The 24,457-nt window shown below is 40.6% G+C and overlaps 1 protein-coding gene across 7 annotated transcripts in view; it reads right to left on the reverse strand.

Moving 5' to 3' along the window:
• Nucleotides 1-24,457, reverse strand: part of APTX (aprataxin) — a 62,695-nt gene that overhangs the window by 34,694 nt on the left and 3,544 nt on the right. For 3 of the 7 annotated variants that reach the window (XR_006606671.1, XR_001181672.2, XM_004765348.3), the window contains exons 2-8: nucleotides 23,001-23,137; nucleotides 21,476-21,522; nucleotides 20,954-21,256; nucleotides 20,063-20,122; nucleotides 19,026-19,252; nucleotides 13,042-13,145; nucleotides 12,061-12,243 (exon numbers count right to left, since the gene is read on the reverse strand). Coding sequence is in view for 4 of the 7 variants with exons in the window: in XM_004765348.3 (XP_004765405.2) it covers nucleotides 12,089-12,243; nucleotides 13,042-13,145; nucleotides 19,026-19,252; nucleotides 20,063-20,122; nucleotides 20,954-21,256; nucleotides 21,476-21,522; nucleotides 23,001-23,133 (1,029 nt within the window). In the remaining 3 variants the exon portion in view is untranslated. Of the gene's footprint in view, nucleotides 1-3,676; nucleotides 3,701-4,007; nucleotides 4,227-11,953; nucleotides 12,244-13,041; nucleotides 13,146-19,025; nucleotides 19,253-20,062; nucleotides 20,123-20,953; nucleotides 21,257-21,475; nucleotides 21,523-23,000; nucleotides 23,138-24,457 lie in introns of those variants that run through there. The other 4 variants (XR_006606672.1, XM_045079688.1, XM_004765350.3 and 1 more) reach the window with 4 other exon arrangements.

Genomic DNA, 24,457 nt, shown 5'->3' on the forward strand with positions numbered 1-24,457 from the left:
AGCGGGAGGCCTGCTTCTCCCTCTCCCACTCCCCCTGCTTGTGTTCCCTCTCTCACTGTCTCTCTCTGCCAAATAAATAAATAAAATATTTTAAAAATAAATGAATGAATGGATGAATGAATGAATCTATACACAGACTTTATACCTATCACAAAAAAATTAATTCAAAGCAGATCACAGACCTATATGGAAAACACAAAACTATAAAACTCCTAGAAGACAACATGAGATAAAATCTAGTGACCCTGGGTTTGGTGATGACTTTACAACACCAAAGGCATAATTCATGAAAAAAATAAGTTGTACTTCATTAAAACTAAAAACCCTTTAACTGGGGACAAATTTTTTTATTGTACAAATAAAGTTGAAATGTGAATTCCTATCTTGAAAAGATAATGTTGAAGTTTAAAATCATATAAAATAGGGAAGCCTGGGTGGCTCAGTTGGTTAAACATCTGACTCTTGGTCTCAGCTCAGGTCTTGATCTCAGGGTCATGAGTTCAAGCACACTGGGTCCCATACTAGGCATGGAGACCACTTTAAAAAATAAATAAATAAAATTATACCAAATATAAAAGACTAATGGGAGCACCCGGCTGGATCAGTTGATAACAGGATGTGACTCTTGATCTTAGCATCATGAGTCTGAGCCCTATGCTGGGTGTGCAGAGTACTTAAAGATAAAAAAGCTTTTAAAATTTTTTTAAATAAATAAATAAAATAAAAGACTAATGGCAGATCCTTGCCCAGGTCATATTGTTTCACAGCTGTGGTACAGGTAAGAAGAAAAGAGATGAGAACACCCTAACACAATTACTCATTTGTAAGAAAACAGGAAGGAAAAATATTTGTGAAACACACAAGGTACAAAACCTTATCCTAGGAATACCATGCCATTTCCACTTTACCCTCTTGAACACATGCTTTCTCTTAGAGACACAAGGAAACCTGATGGTTCAGGTGTTGAAACTAGATTAAATATTTCCTTGTTATCAACAGCCAAGGCCATCTCCGTAAGTCTCAGGTCCAACCCAGCATTCAATTCAACATCTTTCATATCTTTGCTATTTAAAAAATTCAATTAATAAGAAGAAAAGAGATGTTTTAATAATAATGTATATTAACTCAGTATTTGACTCAAAAAATTTAGAAAATATAAAGAGAAAATAAATAAGGCAAAAACAAATTATAGAGAATCATAAAAGTAACAAATTCAAGAATTACTTTTTTGAAAAATAACCCTTAATAATAAATATAAGGAAACATCTAGCAAATGTAATCAGTAAAAGAAATACATAAAGTAAAACATGAGAAACAGAATTAAGAACAGAAATCAAAACTTTAAAAAAAAAAAGTGAAGTATATAACCTTTGCTCACATTTATCAAAAACCATTAAAGAGATCAAGTTCCCATCCAGGGAGAAAAACCCTTCTTCAAACTCCCCTCCTCTCATCAGCAGTTTTCCAGACCACTCTAAAGCTCCTAGTTCCCAAATGCTTCAAAGTCTTCCCCAAATGTTTACCTCGCGTATCTTTTTTTCATATTTCTCCTCCCTCCCTCTTTACCATGCAGGGTTAACATGGAGAAGCCAGATCACCTTTCCCACTACTTGAATGTTCTACCACAAAGGATATCCTTTCCCACTACTTGATGTTCTACCCAGCTCCTAACCATTCTCCTGATACTTCATATCAGAAGTCTGGGTTCCAGGCCACAAAGCTTTCACACATGAATCAATCTACATAACTCACCCCAAACCCCATCCATCAAAAATGTTTCCTGGAGTCCAAGCAACATTCAAAGAGTAGCCCTCAGGGGTGCCTGGGTGGCTCAGGCCATGATCCCAGAGGCCCGGGATGGAGTCTCACGACAGGCCCTGGAGCCTGCTTCTCCCTCCTCCCACCGATTATGCTCTCCATCTCACTTTCTAATAAATAGATAAAATCTTTAAAAAAAAAAAAAAGTAGCCCTCAGGATCTAAGAGGTTCATTCCAAGAACTCAAGGATGGCTCAATATTGGAACTTAATAGAACATGCCACATCAACATAACACTCAAGAAAAATTATGGGACCTCAGTGGCTGCTAAAACACATTTGAAAATACAGTTAGGAAGTTCTAGAACAATTTTGAACAAAATGTAGCTGACATCTCCCTGAAAGAGACAGAGATTAAGGTTGGGAGCAAACAGAAAATCTAATTTTCTAGATCTAGTAACAGGGAAATCAGATCCAAAACTTGAATTACCTTCATTTGTGTCATCCTCAGGCCCAAGTGAACCTGTTACAGCTTGGAATTTGGCCTTGCAGGATGTCCTTCTGCCTCTAAAGAGCTGGAGAACTGATCTGACTTATTAAAATTATTAGCCACTTTTTATCAGCTATTAATAGAAGTAACTAATGTTGATTGCATTCCCTTGTGATCTATTACCTTAAAAAATAAAATCTGGGTTTTTTTTTTCCACATTCCCAAACATATATTCACTGAAGCTAATTAGAAATCTGCACAATATAACAAAATTTAAATTACCTACCCTCTCACCATCCAAAACCAACCATTAATTAACATTTTAGTGTATTTTCTCCAAGCATGAATTTGGGGATATAAACACTCTTCATGTTTAATAAGGACGTAAGTTTGTCATGGTATTATAATAATCATTTCTGTGTCCCAAACCCCTCAATGGGACACCAGAGGCTACTCGATTAAAGATAATTAACAGATTCTCAGGGCAAGAGATTAAACACTTATCTGCCCAAAGCACCAAGGGCATTAGATGCCTCCCCATGGTAGTAAAGTGACTTTCTGTGTGTGGTTTGGAAAAAAAAGCCCTACCAGATGGTTCAGAATCATCAGGGCCAATGGAATGCGCGCACACACACACACACACACACATACACACACACGTGCCAGTTGAGAACCTCTGCCCTAGGAAATTCATGGATAATTGATATGTTGAAAATGTTTGGAGAGAGGGTGCATTGCTTTCACCAAATTCTCTGAATCTGTGACTCCTTCAAAATGTCAGAAGTCCTGGCTTATAAAATTCTTTCCAACTCTAATATTCTGGCCCTATTTGAGGCTGGGGGATTTATTCTGCCTGCTTAGAAAACAAAAGTCTCAGAAGAGCTGGAGGACAGAAGTGAAGCTGGGTTCTTCTATCACAGGGAGGTTTTGAGGGAAGCTGACCCATGGAAAATGCACATATACCCCTTTACCGTATCTGTGTATCAGTTGTCTTGCTTTGACAGTGTTTCCTCTAATATCAAACCATCACAGACTTAACAACTATGTCAATGTAAAAATAACACCACTTTTCAAGGATATGTCCAGAAGTGTCTGCTCCCAGCGCTGCTCCCAGTTATGTGATGTGAACAAGAGTTACTAATCTTGGGGTCAAATTAAGAAATGGGAGGAAATGAGCTATCATATTTTCAAGGCCTACCATGCATTTGAAATTCCTCAAGACCCTCATTTGATAAATTTCAGACTCAGCTTTGAACCCTGGCTCTAGCTACTTTTAGAGTCTAACCTTGGGACCAAACAGCCTCCCCTTAATAATCATGTATGTTTTGTATTCTTACCTATACCCTGGTTTTCTCTCAAACGTCTCTCTTGATTACGACATCAGTTAAACACACATCAGTCTTATTTAAAAAAAAAAAAAAAAAACTTACCTATTTTATTTTGAAGCACTGATTCTGAAACAAAAGAATTAAGTGAAACTAAATTTTGGATTAGAAAACAGATTAAGAATTTAGTGTTCAAGTGCTGCCATCTGGTGGCCAAAGACAGTCACCAAAAAAATAAGCCTCTCCTTGAAAATCTAGGGAATTACCCCAAATAGTCCTAATTACCTGGTTTGCTAGCAAAGATTAAAATCTGGAATGTTATGTAGGAAAATATTATCTAGGACGTTATATGAGAAAATATTAACATTTTTATGTTCCCCTAATTCTGATCCATATGAGATACTGTGTCCATCAACAATGGCAACAAGGTTTATTAAATGTTTCTAAAAGCCAAAGATGCAGTCTCACCAGACACAGTTGACAATTAAATTCAGCTGCAACAGAGAGGGTTGTTTTCTTCATGCTTTCAATGAAACATGAGGTCTCATCCACTCCAAATTTTACTGGGATCCTATTATGATCCAGGTACAATGAATTTCATTGAGTACTTGATGGAGAACCAAAAAACAGCATCTGTTCTAAAGAACTTCATGGTCTGGTGAAAAAAAAAAAAAAATGGGTTCCCAGAAGCCTGTAAGGTTTGTCATCTATGTGGGCTAAAAACCTGCCTGCAAGGTGCGCCTTTTTCTCATTCACGTTATCAGGACTGTGGTCTATCAGCTTCTCAAATAGATAATTCAGATAGGTATGCCTAAGAGGGTCTCTTCCCTAATGCCTGACCATCCAGAGGGATCATAATTTAGTATTTGACCTATTTCCTATCCCCATTCTGTCATGAACATTTTCTCTTTTCTGGGTTCTGGAAAGCAAAAATGTTTCTTTTCCCTAGTCACTGGACAATTCTCTAGGTATTTAGTAACCCAGAGAATATTTGTGATAGTGAAATTCCTGTCCATAGTGGATAAGAATTCAGCTGCTCAACTGGCTTTTCAGGCAGCCTTCAAAGTCCTCTCCTCTGCCTTGGCCCTGGCCTCCTATCTCCAGAATCCAGCCAAGGAAAGGGCAGCAAAGGTGGTGGTCTACTGGTGACACACCAAGCAGGTGCCCTAGGACGGCAACTCCAACCAGCATTTTAAGAAAACATCCTATATAGTTTCTGGGGAAATTTCTGTATAGCAGCAATGGCCACGGTCGCCAAACTGTGGAAAGAACCAAGATGCCCTTCAATGGACGAATGGATAAGGAAGATGTGGTCCATACACACTATGGAGTATTATGCCTCCATCAGAAAGGATGAATACCCAACTTTTGTAGCAACATGGACAGGACTGGAAGAGATTATGCTGAGTGAAAGAAGTCAAGCAGAGAGAGTCAAGTATCATATGGTTTCAGTTATTTGTGGAGCATAACAAATAGCATGGAGGACAAGGGAGTTAGAAAGGAGAGGGAGTTGAGGGAAATTGGAAGGGGAGGTGAACCCTGAGAGACTATGGACTCTGAAAAACAATCTGAGGGGTTTGAAGGGGCGGGGGGTGGGAGGTTGGGGGAACCAGGTGGTAGGTATTAGAGAGGGCATGGATTGCATGGAGCACTGGGTGTGGTGCAAAAATAATGAATACTGTTATGCTGAAAATTTAAAAAAAAAAAAAAAAGGTCCTTGGCCAGTAACTAATCATTAAATTTGAAAATATGATCCAGTTTTTCTTCCAATCAAGGCAAATACAGGTCAGCAGTGGGGGCAGTGGATTGTGTCAACTTTTCAACTTGTAGCTGCCACAAGTCCAAGACCGTTTGCCTCCTTTTTAGTCTTAGATCCAACGGCAACAGTGTGGGGCCAAAGAAGTTCCCAGCTATGGGAATTACACGTGCAGCCCACGAGTGGTAAACAACTAGTGTTTTGCAAACTGCTCCTCCTCCTTCCATGAAATTCTAGTGTGGCCCTCCACCCCTCACCTCAAGATGGTCCTATTTCTTGAGATGGCCAGAGTATGCCATCCACCAAAGAGACACAGTGATTATTCTAGAGATGATTATGTGACTTAATCAAAGAAGTCAGGATGCTTCCTGTGCTTTGGCAGAAATGTGGAGGGGGGATGGATGGGAAGGATCCAGCTCTCTCAGCCTGCAGCCAGAAGCTATTTGTGCTGCTCCCTGGACAGAGGCAACAAAGGAAAGCAGAACTGAGATGAAAAGGGAGTTTAATGGTATCATTTAAACCCCTAGATTCAGTTATGCCCTTTGCCTTTCCCATAGGTTCAGAATCAACATAAAGTGGGGGAAATTAAGACTTCTTTAAAAACTTACTTTACAGGTTAATGCATAAGTGCAAAGAATTTCTTGCACTTTAGAAAGCTCATCTGCCTGAATGGATAAAGAAGATGTGGTATATATACACAATGGAATATTATGCAGCCATCAAAAGAAATGAAATCTTGCCATTTGCAACGACGTGGATGGAACTAGAGGGCATCATGCTTAGCGAAATAAGTCAATCGGAGAAAGACAACTATCACATGATCTCCCTGATATGAGGAAGTGGAGATGCAACATGGGGGGTTAAGGGGGTAGGAGAAGAATGAATGAAACAAGATGGGATTGGGAGGGAGACAAACCTAAGGTGACTCTTAATCTCACATAACAAACTGAGGGTTGCTGGGGGGCGGGGGTTTGGGAAAAGGGGGGTGGGGTTATGGACATTGGGGAGGGTATGTGCTATGGTGAATGCTGTGAAATGTGTAAACCTGGCGATTCACAGACCTGTACTCCTGGGGATAAAAATACATTATATGTTTATAAAAAATTTAAAAAAAGGAAGAAAGAAAGAAAGCTCATCTGCCAATTTCAGTCTTAGTGGGGGGAAAAGACCTTGAAGACAGAGCAATGGGAACTAATCACCTGAAGGCTGAGGACTCAAATCTTACACAGAGGACCTTAAATATAATCTAATCCAAGGCTCTGGTTTTAAATATATAAAACCGAAGCTAGAAGGGGAAAAGGGCTTGCTTGAAAGAATATTCACCAAGGCTTTACAGATCAGATGGGGTTCGAGTGTGGCAGAGGAGATAGGATTGAGAGCTGGACCACCCCAGTGCCTGGCCCTTTCATGTTTATGCTTGTTTAATCCTCAGTCAACCTGGGAGGTACATATTTTATTTCCATTTGATAGACGATGAAATTGAGGCCACAGGGGTTAAATGACTTCCCTAGTGCCACATAGCTAACATGGAACACAGCTGAGCCTCAAATATAAGCCTATGGTGATTTTTTTTCATACTCTACATTTACATGAAAAAAATATTATGAAGCAGGACGGAAGCAAGTGGGATTTAGGAGAGCAGCTAACCCTTATTCTCAAGATGTCACTGTCTACGGCACTTGGCTGGCTCAATCAGTAAAGCATGGGACTCTTTATCTTGGGATTGTGAGCTCAAGTCCCACGTTGGGGGCAGAATTTACTTAATAAATAAAAAAACAAACAAACAAATAAAAGCGCCAGTGTCTAAGAGGATCTGGGAAGAGTCGAGAGGAGTACTGCAATAAAGGCCAAGATCTGGTTTAAATTGCTAAATGAGCCCCTTAAATCTCCAAGTCCCAGCTGCCTTCTAAAAATTGAAGAAGTTGAAATAGCTGGTCTCAAAATAAATTTTTTAAATGGAAAAGGGAAATGAGTTGAGTAGTGAATGGCCCAGAATCTTAGAGGTCTAAACTCCTAATCTCCTTTCCACTGCTCCACAGGCTCACATTCCCTTCCCTGAGGTTTGGGTAGATAGCAGCTGCTGACAAGGGAACACTCTGGCCCTTGAGTGTGGCTCTCATTTGATGAGTCATTCAACAATGGCCTAAACAATGCTAATAATGCATCAGACCACTAATTAGTATACTCTAAAACCCAAAACTCATTCCTTGATGGTAGAGTTTATTTGCTAATAATAATAATAATAATAAATGAAAAGATATAAAGAATAGATTACTCTAGTTCAGAGAGTCTAATGCAATTTGAGGGCCCTTTCCTCCAGCTCTGACTTAAGATCTGTTATAAACTATTTAAGGTCTACTCTTCATGGTCTCATATAAAGTATTCACTTGCTCAGTTTCGAGTTGCAGTTCATCTCAGTCATCATACTACCTACTCTTTAAGTAACAAAAGAACTCAATTATAAACTGGCTTCTTGGCTAGGGTTAAAGTAACCGAATAATATTTGACCATTTTATTTTAATAAAACTGCTGCCTTGCCTGGCTATGATGGGGCTAAGGTAGAAGAGGATAACCCCTAATGGATGAAAATACAACTTGGGAGTCCCAAGTATGAGTTATATGCATTTGCTCCGCTTTTTCATCCCAGTATGCCCTGTACCTTGAGAAGACTCCATTCAATTGTAACATAATAATACATCTGGGATAAAAGGCAAAGAAAGATCACTTTTTCTAGTGAGAATATAACAAAAGCCCACTTGAGAGAGGGGGTGGTAAAGGATCTATATACCTCAATATTTCATGCCCTTTTCCTGGCCCCTCAAAGTCATTCTTCACATCTCCTGTCCCAAAAATTCAATGACTCAAGGTCAGAGTAGCCTGGCTGAACAAAAAATGTAGAGGTGGTCACCTCATTCTTCCAAAATTTCCCTTCATTATATCTCACTGTGATATAGTTTCTACTTGATTGCAGTTTCTTATCAAATATTTTCATTTTTATTTTAATATCAATATGCTAAGCTACATAGCATTGTTGATAAGGTAGAAAATTAAATTGAATGTTCTTGCAATACCTATGTTTAAAAAGTTCACTGGGCACCTTCTCTGAAGTTTAGCTAAATGTTCTACAATTCACAAGTACACTGGCTGAGGCCTCAATGAACTCTTTGCTGTAGTCAGGGATTACTTACAGAGTCCAGCATAGTTTGGACTGTTAACCTACTGTACCCAGGAGATATTGCAACTCCCACTATCCTGGGATACAATCACGATGTAGCTGATCTATTAATGCAGATTACTGCTTTTAGGAGTGTAGATTCACTGCCTTTTAGATAGCTCACGGTAAGTCTGTCAGCCACAGTTCCTGAACCCCTCAGACCGCTGAGAATTTCTCTATTTCCCAAGAGTCCTGTCTCCATGTGGTGGCTGAACTAGAGCCAGAAGTCATAAGCCCTCAGGATGTACATGTGCCAAACGCTGATGGAGGAGCATTGAGATCAAAGGAGAGCATCCCAGGGACATCCTAGAGATGAGGTCTCTCCCCTAGTCCTCCATAGTGATTCCAGACACCTCTTAAAATCCCAGATGCTTAGTGATGACTTTTTTCTCCAGAGCAGAGGTTCTTAAGTTGGGGTCCACAGACCCCTGGGGAATCTATGGAAGCAACTTCAAGGGTACATAAGATATGTATACCTACATTATTCTGGGGAGTGAACTTCATAGCCTTCATCATATTTTTTATTCTTATCTACAGAATAATCTTCAGAGCACTGTGGAAATCTTAAAGTTATAGTTACTGAGATAGAGGCAGTTAGGCCAATTCTGACACAGATCAGCCCTGAATCTCTGATATCCAGCCATATCCAGCATATGTGACTGACTACCATTCCAGGCTCCAGAAAACATCCCTGAAACTGCAAGGACTTAGTGACCATCTCAACTATGGTCTGGTCCCTGAAAGGAGCACTTGTACCTGGATGTCTCAGAGACATACCCAGAAGAAGAAAAATATATATGCTCTGAGCCTAAGGTTAGATGAGTTCATCACAGATCCCAGGTCACGCCTTTGAGACTGCCCTCTGAGCAGGAGGAAGAAATGGGAGTCACTCAAGAGGAAGAGTCATCAGCTCTAGGCCGCAGCCCTGAAAGCATGGGGCCCGAGGGCCTCTTCCCAATCCCTAAAGAAACAAAGCACTGGTCCCAATAATAACTCATTCTCCCTTATCTAATGCCCAGGGTTTCCCTGGATCCTGAAATAAAACTGACCCTGCAAAGGGAAGGAAAGCCTACAACTAGCCCAGCAAGGCAACCAGAAAATAATGTGTGTATCTTCACAGGGCAGAGTCAAATCCAGGAGTTTCAGAAGTGCAAGGTGCTTTGAAGCCAGAAATTCATTTATACTGAGGTTCTCAAACTTTAGTATGAATAAAAGTCATCCTGAATGTTTTTGTTCTTTTTGTTTGTTTGTTTTGACAGAGAGAGAGAGAACTTGAGGAGGAGGAGGAGTAGAGGGAGAGGGAGAACAAGACTCCCAAGCAGGCTCCATGCTGAGCACGGAGCCCAATGTGGGGCTCAATATCATAACCCTGAGATCATGACCCAAGAGAAAAATCAGGAGTCAGACACTTAACCAACTGAGCCACTCAGGTACCCACTGAATGTCTGTTTTATAATACAGGTTCCTAGGCCCAAGGGATTGTGATTCAGGTTATAAAATGAAACTAGCAATTCTGATCTCAGGCATCTATGGAGTATACCTTTAGGAAGTATTCAAGGTTTCTAGGGGCTTTTAGGCATCAGATGTGAAAAGGGGGCTTTAAAGGAACTGACAATCCTCAGAGAAATCATTAAAATGCCATGGAGAGCTTTTGGTCAGCAAAGGCCCCTGGGGGTCTATGGCTCCTAATGGTTAGTATTACGTTTATATTCTTCAACTAATAGGGAAAATGAGTTTGGCACACCAGAACTAAGACCAACTTTGAAGCCCAGCAACCTTTATAGATGATTAAATTTTTATCCTTTAAAGGGTCATCACGAAGGTACCTACCCCACAGAATTACATACAGGGAGATGTAAATTAAATAATTTGAACAAAGTGTTTAGCATAATGCCCAGACACACAGAAGCTGAGCAAATGTTACACAGTAATCAAGTGTAATCATTAATTACTACTAATTATGACTATACCCATGCTCACCAAGAAACCACTGTAACACCTTGTTTGTTTGTGAAAGACTGAGGTTAAATGTGGTCTCTACAGATTGAGGTTTTTCTCCAGAGAGATGTTATTATTAAGGGTATTTTTTTTTAAAGATTTTATTTATTTATCAGAGAGAGAGAGCGAGCACAGGCAGAAAGAGGCAGAGGGAGAAGCAGGCTCCCCGCCAAGCAAGGAGCCCGTTGCGGGACTCGATCCCAGGACGCCGGGATCATGACCTGAGCCGAAGGCAGCTGCTCAACCAACTGAGTCACCCAGGCATCCCACGGGGTATTTTTTTTTTTAACTCAAGAGCAAAAAGAATCACATCCTCAAATACATCACCAATGTAATTAGAAACATTTTAGAATTCCCTTCACCTTCAGTTCTGACATTAACCAAAAATCAAAATGCTCCAACAGTGCCATCTAAATTTTCTCTGAGTGAAAAATGAAGCTATGGGGTTCTGTGCAACTTTTCAGTCTACAGTGACCTCTGCATGCTTCAAACTAAATCTGGGACTGTTACCTGAACTCCCAACAGTTTCAACTACCTAAGAAAGCTGCCCCAAACAAATAAACTTAACTTCCAGATGAAAGATCCAAGCAGGGGCACCTGGGTGGCTCAGTGGGTTAAAGCCTCTGCCTTCAGCTCAGTTCATGATCCCAGGGTCCTGGGATTGAGCCCCACATCGGGCTCTCACTCAGCAGGGAGCCTGCTTCCCCCACCCTCTCTCTCTGCCTGCCTCTCTGCCTACTTGTGATCTCTGTCTGTCAAATAAATAAAATCTTTAAAAAAAAAAAAAAAAGAAAAGAAAGATCCAAGCAGATCAGCAAGAAGGCTTGACAGCCGAACCTGATGAACATTTGGCCAAGTATTTCCTCACCAGCCAGTAACCCCTGATATTAGAAAACCCCATCTCTCCACCCCCTCATGTAGCCTGTTTGCTTAAAGTGCGTAAGAACTGGTGAGACACACTTCCTGAGAAGGGAGCATTGGTGGTTTTGGATAGAAAGGGCAGAAAAGACAGATGAAGATAGAAAAGACAGAAGCAACTAAGTTTCTCCATGAAGAAAGTAAAGGGAAAGAATATTACAGAATAGATTAATATCAGAGAATAAGACCAACTTGAGCTTTCAGGATAAATATGAGACCTCTTTAGCTGCTCTGATGAAGGTACCACATGCCTCTGGGGAGAAAGGATTAAACGCACGGACAGAAATATATAGCCCACCCTCTCCCATATCTTCCATTAGGTCAGTCTGAACATGGCTTTGCCCCTCATTAGTCATACTTGACATGGATCCTGGAGACTGGGGGTCAGGCCTGGCCCAGCCACCATCACCAGAGAACACATCCATGATAAACCCAAATTCCTAATTCCTAAACTACTTCAAGCCACCCCATATTGTAACCACTCAGGAACAGAAGCTTTGTTTTAAAAAAAGGCTGCATGTTTTAATTTAAGAAATAAAAGTTCACAGGCAATCCAGAACAGGTGCAAGGTGCAAGGAATTTGTTCTAAACAATCAGCCACACCTGCTGCAAAAGTCCAGGCTCCATGGAATCACTTTGGCCAGTGCCTCCTGAGATGCTCTTTCAGCTGAGGAATGGAAGGCAGCAGCTGCTGACACTCATGACAACGGAGAGGCAGCTTCAAGAGCTCAGGCGTCCCATCTCGGACACTCACTCTGCCAGTGTCCTGTACCATCTCTATCACAGCTGCAAACAAAGAAAAACGTTCAAAGCCCACCTACTCTGAAAAGCCAATGTAAGATAACCCCCAGAAAAGCAAATGTGACTCCAAATAAAAACATGCCAGGTATCCTAAAGCTAGTAAACTTGAGATTAAAATCACTGTGGGGAAAATGCGTTTGATCAGATTCTAGTATATGTGCTGCCGAAGCGAGCACAGCGTTTGATCAGATTCTAAATCTGAGCAACCTGTTTCTGAAATAATTACATTCCTTTGGGACACACTGTAAGCAACCCATGTTATTATGTCAAGCGCTTACCACAGTGCTTTACCGCTGGTAAGCGTTTGGTAGCTGCCATCATTAATGCCCAGCATACTGCAGGTGCACAGTATACACACTGGGAAATGCCCTCTTCCATATACACAGCCCTCCCCTGTTAATTAATCACTCATGACATGAGGCAGCCCCCAAGCTCCTATCCAGCTGATGGCAGAAAAGACAATTGTTGAGAGCTTTCACATCCCTGAACTCTGATAATTCTCAGGACAACCTTTAAGTCCCCTGTTGTTACAATAAAACACCTTTCTGGCTCTGACATAACAGCTTTCTAGGTCCACCCCCGCCCCTTCAAGAAGGCTGCTCAAAGCAAAGTGGCAACACTACTCAATTCAAATAATCCAGTTTCTTTTAATGGGTCTCTATAGGGACACAAAGTTGTATGTGGGCTTTTGCGGTCAGGTAATTATCTAGGGAAACAACTAAATCAAATATAAGAAGAGCTGAGAAAATGAAACAAATGTGAAAACTAAAGAACTCTGTTTACCTTGTGATTCTAGGAAGTATTCTGTATTGAAAGAATTCCAATGTTTTTTGTTTTTAAGGCAAGGAGAATCAAAATCCTGGCTGATCACATGAAGGTGTACATGGCTAGTTGAGAGAGAAGGAAGATGATCATTAAATCCATTAAAAGCTATGGCTTAGTCAAAATGACAAACAATAAAAATATGGGTATACAAAATATTGCTAGTGTTTCCATTTAATCCAATTCATTCAATCATTCACTTAAGAACATTTAATGCTCACTAAGTACCTACTAGAGCCAAGCATTATTCTAGCACTGGGAATTTAGCAGTGAACAAAATGAGAAAGGCCTCTGCCCTTATAATTATAGTCTAATAAAAAAAGACAATTTTTGAAAATAAAAATATATGGGGAAAATTCAAATCATTAACATTGGTTTTTTTGGTTTCTTTGTGTGTGGGGGGGTGGTTTTAAGATTTTATTTATTTATTTGACACACAGAGAGAGAGATCACAAGTAGGCAGAGAGGTGGGTGGGTGGGGGGCGGGGGAAGCAGGCTCCCCGCTGAGCAGAGAGCCCGATGTGGGGCTCGATCCCAGGACCCTGAGATCATGACCCGAGCCGAAGGCAGAGGCTTTAACCCACTTAGCCACCCAGGCATCCCAATCATCAACATTTTTAAGGAAAAACATAAACCAGGGAAATGGGACACAGAGTGCTCAGGGGTTAGAAGTTATCTCTTTAGCTATAGTGTTTGGGGAAGGTCACTCCAGGCAGTGATTCAAGCTGAGTAAGCAGTCAGGCAAGCAAAGATCTGGAGAAAGAATATTTTGGGGATCCAAGTGCAAAGACCCTAAGATAAAAAAGAACTTGCTGCAACTAAGGAACAGAAAGGTGATAGGTAAGGCCGGAATGGTTCCAGCCGAGAAACAGAGACTAGGTAGGAGTCAGAACATAAAGAATCTTACAGGCTGGGGAAACCTAAGTAGCCCAGTGGATTAAGCCTCTGCCTTTTGCTCAGGTCATGATCTCAGGGTCCTAGGATCGAGCCCCACATCGGGCTCTCTGCTCGGCAAGAAGCCTGCTTCCCCCTCTCTCTCTGCCTGTTTCTCTGTCTACTTGTGATCTCTGTCTGTCAAATAAATACATAAATAAATAAATCCTTAAAAAAAAAAAAGAATCTTACAGGCTGACAGGAAGTCTACAGTGTATTCCGCTTATATTGTCCCTAATTTTCACTTTTAAAAGATCACTCTGGGCTGCCCTGCAGGGAAAGAACTCTAAAGAGGGTAAGAATGGATACAGAGACAAGTTAGGAAACTACTACAGAAATAATCACGCCTTAGATTAGAGCTGTAGTGTCTGGAATATAGTTTGCAGTGGAACCAACAGGACTTACTAATGGACTGGATGTGGTTTGGGGGAGGTGCCACTTACAGAGATGCAGCAGCTGAAAGGAAAGCAGGTTTGGGGCAGAAAACCAAGAGTTCTCTTTTGGACTTGTTAAACCCGTAGGATGCCTTTTTGCATAAATTTGACTCTTAGAATCATTCTGTTCTATTCTCCCAATAAATAATCAAAACCAACCAATATATCCAGGAATCCAAAATGGAATAAAGGCAGTAACAAACAATAAACCTAACAGTATTACAAACGAAAAGGGAACCACACTGAAGGGGGTCAGGAAGAAAATAACTAGGGAAATGAACTTTGGAAAACTAGGATACCATAAAGATGGAAAGAACTATATAGAAATACTGTGAGTGAATGTCTTTCTCACAGGGGTTAACAGCAATTCTGTAACTACTTTATGTATATACTAAGACCAAACAGGAAAGTGAATTTATTAGAGCTAATGAGAGCCAGATTTTTCACCCTTGGAGAAAGAAACTAAAATAAAGGAAAGGGGGAGACAAGAATAAAACTTGCAGAATTAAACTGGAGTCAGAGATATCAGTATAAATATGTCGTTTTCCATATACATACACAAGTAGATAAAGAAACAGGGAGGTGTGTGTATCTGTGTGGATTAAGATTCATTCATGTACTTCCTGGCCCTATCTGTGAAAGGACCTAGGAGCAAAAATACTCTGGGATCAACCAACTTCTCTCAATATAGAAATCTAGTATCCAAGTCTTGGTTTATAAATATCTCCAATAAAAGGAACTAAATAAAATAAAAGTTTCATTCCAGGGCTAGAACAGGAAAAATACACAATGAGCCTGGAACGTCTTGTTCCAGAAAATAAAGAAGTGTTCAAAAAATGTTGGGGCCCTGTCAAATGATTCAGGACCCAACTTAAAGGAGCTTCCAAGGACTAAAGCTAGAACAATTTGAGCAACAAAATGAATAATGATAGGCTAAATTAAAACCTATAGAATATGGGCGCCTGGGTGGCTCAGTGGGTTAAGCCGCTGCCTTCAGCTCAGGTCATGATCTCAAGGTCCTGGGATCGAGCCCCACACTGGGCTCTCTGCTGAGCAGAGAGCCTGCTTCCCCCCTTCTCTCTGCCTGCCTCTCTGCCTACTTGTGATCTCTGTCTGTCAAATAAATAAATAAAATCTTAAAAAAAAAAAACCTATAGAATAAAATAAATATCCGTAAGTCCACACTGACAAATAGCTGAATAAATACATACTGGGGGAAAGGGACAACTCTTTCATACAGAAGAATTCTAATTAATAAATTAAAGAAAATGATGGAAACATAAAATCACCAGTAGGTAAACACCACAGTAATAGCTCTCGCAGGCAAGACTTTCCAATAAATGCTGAAATCACTGGGCAAAAGTTTGGGGGAGAAACAAGATCCTAGCATAGTCCCTAACTATCCAAGACATTCATCAATAACAAAGGGAAAGGGCGCCTGGGTGGCTCAGTGGGTTAAGCCGCTGCCTTCGGCTCAGGTCATGATCTCAGGGTCCTGGGATCGAGTCCCTGCTGAGCAGAGAGCCCGCTTCCCTCTCTCTCTCTCTGCCTGTCTCTCCATCTACTTGTGATTTCTCTCTGTCAAATAAATAAATAAAATCTTTAAAAAAAAAAAATAATAAAAAAAAAATAACAAAGGGAAAAATAGTAATTTTGAGGAGAGAAATGTGGCAGACATCACCATAACAAAGTGATCAAGGTTAATATCAATAATAAGCCAGGGACACCTGTGTGGCTTAGTTGGTTAAGCAGCTGCCTTTGGCTCAGGTCACGATCCCAGGGCCCTGGGTTCAAGTCCTACATTGGGCTCCTTGCTCACAGGGAGCCTGCTTCTCTCTCTGCCTCTGCCTGCCACTCTGCCTGCTTGTGCTCTCTCTCTCTCTGAGAAATAAATAAAATCTTTAAAAAATAATAATAATAATAAGCCATCTTAACATCACCTACTCCTTGATATGAAGTACTGAGAAGGAAGCAACATCATCTCTGTGGTATTTGGGGAATTAAAAAAAAAAAAAGGCGTAACCTCAATCTAATCAGAAAAAATATCAGATAAACCCAAAATGAGAGATATCCTATAAAACAAACCAGTAATCATCGAAAGTGTCAAGATCATAAAAACTAGGAATGGATGAAGAAGTGTCATAAGTTAGGGGAAACTAAGGAGAGACAACAAATAAATCCAATGCAGTATCCTGGATTAGATCCTGGAGCAGAAAAACATAAATATTAAAAAATAAAAAAGGTGAAATTCAAATGAGATCTAGAGTTTAATTAGTGGTGATATTATGGAAGATCTTTGTTCTGCTTCACACTTTTTTTACATTTTCTAAATGGAAAATACATTACTTTTACAAGAAAAAAACATGTTACCTTTTCCTTTCTATGGTGTTTATTCAAAATTATAAATAGTGATCGTAAAAGAATATGTAAAATGGCAACTTACTGCTCATTTTGCTTCCCACCCACAGTTGCCACAGCTCTTTTTAAAATTCTTGGAATAACTATTTATTACATAAAAAAAGTATGGACACTGAGATTACCATGTGAAAAGCACTCTACAATCAAAGATTCTTTTAGCCATGGGCTGTGCAGCACTGGAGAAATAGGATTACGATTATGGGTGACTTCTGCCCTAAATTTCTGAATAAGGCTTTAACAATAAAAAATTACATACAGCTGATCCTTAACTGACCCCCCACACGATCAAAAATCCAAAAATATAATTTTTGACTCCCCCAAAACTACTAATATCCTACTGTTGACCAGAAGCCCCACCAATAACAGCAACAGTCCATTAACACATATTTTGCATGCTACGTATATTATATACTGAAATCTTACGAAAAGTAAGGCAATGAAAAGAAAACGTTAGGGGCGCCTGGGTGGCTCAGTGGGTTAAGCCGCTGCCTTCGGCTCGGGTCATGATCACAGGGTCCTGGGATCGAGTCCCGCATCGGGCTCTCTGCTCAGCGGGGAGCCTGCTTCCTCCTCTCTCTCTCTGCCTGCCTCTCTGCCTACTTGTGATCTCTCTCTGTCAAATAAATAAATAAAATCTTTTAAAAAAATAAATAAATAAATAAATAAATAAAGATTAAAAAAAAGAAAACGTTAAAGTCACAATGAAAAGAAAATACATTTACAGTATTTTACTGTATCAAAAAACATGTGCATATAGGTGGACTGGCACAATTCAATGCTATATTGCTCAAGGATCAACTGCCTTTTTTAAAATGAGGCCCAACATACATCAACCCTGTGACCTAGCAACTTCATTTCTAGGAATTTACTGAAGACCGAAAAAATGAAGGATGTGCATGACATACACAACAACATACATGAATCTCAAAATAATAATGCTCAAAAAGGTCCGATAGAAGAAAAGTATACATTGTATGATTCCACTTATGTAAAGTTCTAGAATAGGCAAAACTAACCTATGCAGAAAGAAATCAGAACAACGCTTTAGGGTTGAGGGGTGGATTAACTGAAAAGAAGTGCAAGGGAACTTGGGATATGACAGAAATGTTCTGTATTTTTATCAGAGTGATGTTACATGGTATATATGTTTGTCAAAACTGACCAAACCATAAATCTGTGAATTTGTTGCATATAAGTTATGCCTCATTTTTAAAAAAAGAGTACTGATGGGGAAAAAAATGTGGCACAAAAAATTCATTTGGTTAAAGTGGTCCATCACATAAGTCATAATTACCTGAATAAAATGTGAAGAATGTTGGGCACTTTAAAAAAAAATAACCAAAAGAAAATTTGACACATGCTACAACAGAGATGAACCTTGAAGACATTATCGTAAATAAAATAAACTAGTCATGAAAAGACAAACACTGTATGATTCCACTTACATGAAGCACATAAAGTAGTCAAATTTATAGAAACAGAAAGTAGAATGGTAAGTGCCAGAGACTGTAGGGGAATGGGATGCAGTTTGGGAAGATGAAAAAGGTTCGAGAAGCAAATGATGGTGATGGTTGCACAACAATGTAAATGGACTTAATGCCAAAGAACTGTATACTTAAAAACAGTTAAAATGGTAAATTTTGTTAGGTTTATTTTATCACCAAAAAAACAAATGAACAAATACAAGATAAAAACTCCAAAATCCAATTAGTCTGCTTATCTTGTTGCTTAGCTCTAAAGAGCTATGGAGATCTGCCTTGCTTGCATTCTTTAAAAAGACTCAGTTATTCCTTTCTGAGTCCTTCTGGGTATGAGCCAAAGGCAAACAGGCTCTATATTTTTCTCTCATTTTATTTTAAACCCTAGGTCTACTGAGCTGTCAAGACAAAAGTCAGTGATGTTTGTCTCCTTCAAAGCAATGGTCCTTAATCGTTTAGGGGTTTATAGATGTTTCTGAAAAATCTAATAAAAGTCACAGGCACAAAAAATTACAGGCAAGTCAGGCAAGTCAGCCCACCTTCCTTGGAAACATCCCACCCGAGTTCCCTGGGCCTCAGGACTATCAGCACAGGCTGATATACCAGCACAGGACTATCAGGCTGAATCCATCTGTCTGCCCAGACAGAACAAGAATGCGCTAGCACTACCCACAACACTTACCTCATGCTGGGAATGGCATGGTAACCCAATCGGAAGCGGAGTTTGCTGGACCCAGCAAAATCTGTGATCATCTTTTCCCCCACAGTGTGCATGTGTTTGAGGAGCTCAAGGTGTTCCCTGGTCACAACCTTCAGACTGGAAATGGAAGCCCATGGTAAGACCAGCCAATGGTGACGAGCCTTGGGATATTTATCCTTAATCACCACCACCTGCTCATCTTTGTAAATCTAGAAGAGGGGCATAAGAGAAGGAAACAGACATCTACCACACATCTTCTGCACGCCAAGTGCTGTCATATTCACTAACTCACTTAATTCCCAACACAGTCTTAAGTGAAAGGTTTCCATATGCAGTTTTGTCAGATGAGAGCTGACACTTGGGTGAGTGTCTTGCAAAGTTACATAGCTAACAAAGTGGGACGTCTACGATTGTAAACCAGGTCTAGTTGACTCCAGAGTGTGTGTTTTCAATCACCACACTACAAAGAATACACAGAAAACGCACAGTACAAAATAGTTCCTAAGGATCTGATGGAACATCCTTTCAACATTAATTCAAATGCACCCTTCTCCACTCTAACCCAGTAAACCATTTATCACAGCATGTGTTCCAAGAAGCCCTATCAGATCTGGCTCCTTGTCACCCAGGATGTAATTTAAGAACTCAAAGACCCCTCCCAGGATGATGCCTGACTATTAATTCCAGGGCAGCCCAGCAACTACAGTCACAATATATTACCTGACACTCCCTTGAAAGAAACCCTACTAAGGTTAACACAACTTCCCTTAATAACACCCAGAAGTTTAGAAGGAACAAAGAAGAGGGGATATTCATTTGAAGAACTTAGCTTCTCGTCAAAGAATCCAGTTGCTAACTTACTAATAATGGGAAAAACCACTTGTTCTCAGAAATTAGCCCAATAAAATGAACCTCATTCAGAAGGACTGATCTCCTTTGCTTTCATTTGTAGTTATGACATCTGTGGATTAGCCACTTAAAACATGAAGTGTATTTCAATGCCAAAATGTTATTCTGACCTGCATTTTGGGATCCTGCATAGAAATTTTCAAGCCTTGACTCCAGTGGCCCAATGATTCCTGAAACAAAAAGGGGCAATATAAATTGCAAATGTCAATAGTTATATTCAGCATTAGTTAATACTGCACATCAGCAAAGCCCAACTGAACTTAGTAATGAGATTAGTTTTTAAGAATTAAGCTAGGGGCGCCTGGGTGGCTCAGTGGGTTAAGCCTCTGCCTTCGGCTCAGGTCATGATCTCTGGGGGTCCTGAGTTCGAGCCTCACATCAGGCTCTCTGCTCAGCAGGGAACTTGCTTCCCCCTCTCTCTCTGCCTCTCTGCCTACTTGTGGTCTCTGTCAAATAAATAAATAAAATCTTTAAAAAAAAAAAATTAAGCTATATCCCCTTTACTCAATCATTTGCCTTTATAATCGAAACCAGCTCCATTTTCTTCCTACACAGGATTCACAGTTGTGTGTCTAGACAAAGGCTGGAGATGCAAGTGTCAACTGCATCTTCTTCGCCCTCTCCCACTCCACCTACAGCTAACTACACTTCCACTTTGACATCAGGATGCGAATCACATGATCTATGAACAGTGCTCCAAGGCTAACCTTCTAGAGATAAACATATGACTGACCCATTTCAGCAGTTCAGTGGTAAGTACACAGCCATTATCTCCCTACCTTCAAGTGGCTTACCTCAGGAATTCAACAGTAAAGTACACAAAGGGACCTTCACTCAAGCGAATGGTGACACAAACAAGTGACTCTTTCATCATGGTTAATAAGCCTTGTCATAGTTAATAACCTCTTATGCATACCTGGGCTTTACAGTGTACAAAACAATCAGGCAGTCATCACATCTCATTTAATCTCCACATCATCCATCAAGCACACAGCCCTCACCTTTTTGGTAGATACATCTTTCCCCTTTTTTGAGGGCAGAGCAGATTGGCTAGGATCACTCCCAGGTTCCAGTCCTATACAGGACTCAGCTTCCTGGGCAGCATCTCTTTCTATAGAATCACTGCTGCCTGACCTCTTTCTTTTCCTGTGTGTTTCCAGACCAGGGCTCTCTGCTTCTTCCTCAAATTCTACGATATATGGATAAAGTTCATTCACCATGTGGAGAACCTGGCCAGGCTGCAGCTTCACCTCTTGGTCCTTCCCAATTATGACTGAGTCAATGCTGGTGGGATTGACCCCTACCTATAGAATAATCAGAAAATAATCACAATGATAGCAATAATACCACTAGCAGCATAGCCACTGCTATGTTAACCACTTACAGCACACCAGGCACCATGCTTAATGCTCACTTCCACTCATGACAGAGAAGCTTTAATTGGCTGGCACAAACACTCTAAAATCAACAGCATAAGAAATCATCAAGTATAAAATGGAAACCCAAATTACAAATACACATACCTGCTTTACCTTGACATATCCTTTGTTACACTCTGCTTTCAACTGTACTGAAAGAGATATAAAAAAAGTTAAACCTAAATGCCACAAAGAACCAAGCACTTGCTCCTATTCTCCCTGCAGGATAATGAAGCCTCACTCCAGGAGGCAACTTGACTGGGGTTTCCTCAAAGGCCTATGAGCAAAATTGCCTGTTATACAGGTGGCTGGGCTCCAAATCCTTCCACAAAATGTCACCAGCACACATACTCCCTTAACTCTTGCTAATATCCCTATGAAGCAGCTTCACAGAATCCTCACAAGTCTTGCTATTCCAGCACCCTTAACCCACTCAGGATAACAAACTCTACAGTCAGGAAAGGGACCCAGTTCTCTCACAGACTCTTGGTTCATGATTACATCAGGCTTCCACTATTTAATACAATTATAAAATGCCTTCAGTAGAGAAAGCCAAAGGATACATTCCTGGAAAAGAGAAGTTAGTAGGCACAGTGATTATTCTAGAAAGAGGACTGCAGGAACAGAACAGTCTGAGCATATATGGGGAAAAAATAACATTAAACACTTGTGTTCAGAGAAGTGAACAAAATTCCTAGGGGGAGACAGGGTGCAGAGATACCACAGCTGCTATCCGGGAAGGACAGGCAGAAGACAGGCTGACACACAAGTCCTTACAGTTGCTGTTGTGAAAAGGGGACAGAAAGTGAAAAGCAGTGTCTGCTTCTGTATCTTGGACCTAGACAGCTCAATATGGCTTTTTTCCCCCATTTAGATTAACTCATGTAGGAAAAGCCAACACTACAGACTCTAAGCACTAAGAAACCCTGTTATGGGGAACACACATGTGGGGGCCTGGTAGCAGTGAGCATGTCCAGAGTTTACATGTGAAAAATGAGGTATGTGGGGGTGGGATTATGGACATTGGGGAGGGTATGTGCTTTGGTGAGTGCTGTGAAGTGTGTAAACCTGGTGATTCACAGACCTGTACCCCTGGGGATAAAAATATATGTTTATAAAAAATAAAAAATTAATTTAAAAAAAAATGAGGTATGTGGTAAGGCTTTTTCCTAAGGACCTTCATTTCATCAAATCCCAGAAAAGGCAAATTCAAGAGCTAGATGCCAAAGTCTTAAAAAGATAACCCCCTCTGTGTGAGCCATCATGTAAAGGAGGGAACTACCTCATCACTTCTCAGACATGGTTTCAGGCTGGAGGTCCCAGAATTCAACTGCCTCACTGCCCAGTGAGAGGAATCTTCCTGGGCAAAGCAGGGTACAGGATTCAGGTCCACAACCGCATAGTAACAGGAAGGAACCTGCCTATTCCCAACACTGAATATTAACCACTTCCAGGGGGGAGAATCAGGGGTGAATGGGTCCCTGGTGTTAGCTAATAGAGCACGGTTTCTGAGTTTTGTTTATGGCAGATAAAAAGCTCCTACCAATAGCATCCAAGAAATGTGCATCTTTGGTTATCATTATCCTAAGGAACAAAACACAGTAATCTGCGCATTGCTATGACCAATTACCTTGTTGTCGAGAACATTTCTTGTCAACGATCTTGGTCTCTGGACCACGCCCAACCATGACTGCTTCCAAATGTGGAAGTTTGATTCGCTGGTGCCGGTTATCCTGTCTCACCAACCAGCACACCCGCATCATTACTCTGAGAGAAAAAAAGCACACACACACAACAGAATCACTGGTAAAATTAGCACACAAGTCCTCCAGAGCCATACTCCAGCACTACCACACACGCCATCAACCAGTGACTTCACCTAGGTCTCAATTTTCTCACCTGTAGAACATGACAATGACAGGACTCATGAAGCTCTTATGAGAATTAAATAAGATAATGTATATATTTATCTCTGTGCCTAAATCAGGCTAAGCAATCAAAAAAATTTTTTAAGATTTTATTTGTCAGTGAGAGAGAGAAAGCACACAGGCAGAGGGAGAAGCAGGCTCCCCACTGAGCAAGGAGCCTGATGTGGAACTCAATCCCAGGACCCTGGGATCATGACTTGAGCCGAAGGCAGACACCCAACCAACTGAGCCACCCAGGCGTCCCAGTAATCAAGTATTTATGTTTATTGACACACTCTATGTGCTGACCATTAGCCTACACCCTGAGGATAAAAGAATAATTAAACAATGTTCCAATCTGAGGGACCTGGAGTTTAGTGGGACAGATAGACTCATATATCAATTATTATAACATAATGTGATAAGCACCATAATAAGGGATTAATTAAATATGGCACTAGCTCAGGGAAAGGAATAACTGACTTTTGTAAGGAATATCAAAAACAGCTTAATAAGAAAGGATATTTATGCTGAGTTTTAGAGCGTGAGAAAGAGTTCGCCTGGCAGAAAATTAAAGTCATAGGAATAGAGGATGTTCTTCAGTCCATGGGCATCTTTATGTGTATCAGGTTTTCATCCTTAATCATTGTAACACACCAGTATTAGAATAATAATTTTACTGCCATCTACCAGAAGACTGTCATAAAAAATATATAAACCTACAATGTCTAAAGTGTGAATGTGGCCCCCCCTGTGCAATACAAACCTGTACGATAGTGAAGGAACTGGTTTTCTTTTGAAAACCACCTTTAGGGACACCTGGGTGGCTCAGTTGGTTAAGCATCGACTCTGGATTTCAGCTCAAGTCACGATCTCAGGGCCCAAAATGGAGCACTGTGTCTGGCTCTGTGCTCAGTGAGGCATCTACTTAAGATTCCACCCCTTAAGGCCTGGATGGCTCAGTGGGTTAAGCCTCTGTCTTTGGCTCAGGTCATGATCTCAGGATCCTGGGATGGAGTCCCGCATCAGGCTCTCTGTTCAGCAGGGAGCCCACTTCCCCCCTCTCTCTGCCTCCCTCTCTGTCTGCTTGTGATCTCTCTCTGTCAAATAAATAAATAAAATCTTAAAAAAAAAAAAAAAAAAAGATTCCACCCCTTAAAGATTCCACCCATCCTGCTCA

The sequence above is a fragment of the Mustela putorius genome, unplaced genomic scaffold (genome assembly GCF_011764305.1).
Source record: "Mustela putorius furo isolate JIRA1106 unplaced genomic scaffold, ASM1176430v1.1 tig00000421_pilon_pilon_pilon, whole genome shotgun sequence".
Taxonomy (NCBI): Eukaryota; Metazoa; Chordata; class Mammalia; order Carnivora; family Mustelidae; genus Mustela; species Mustela putorius.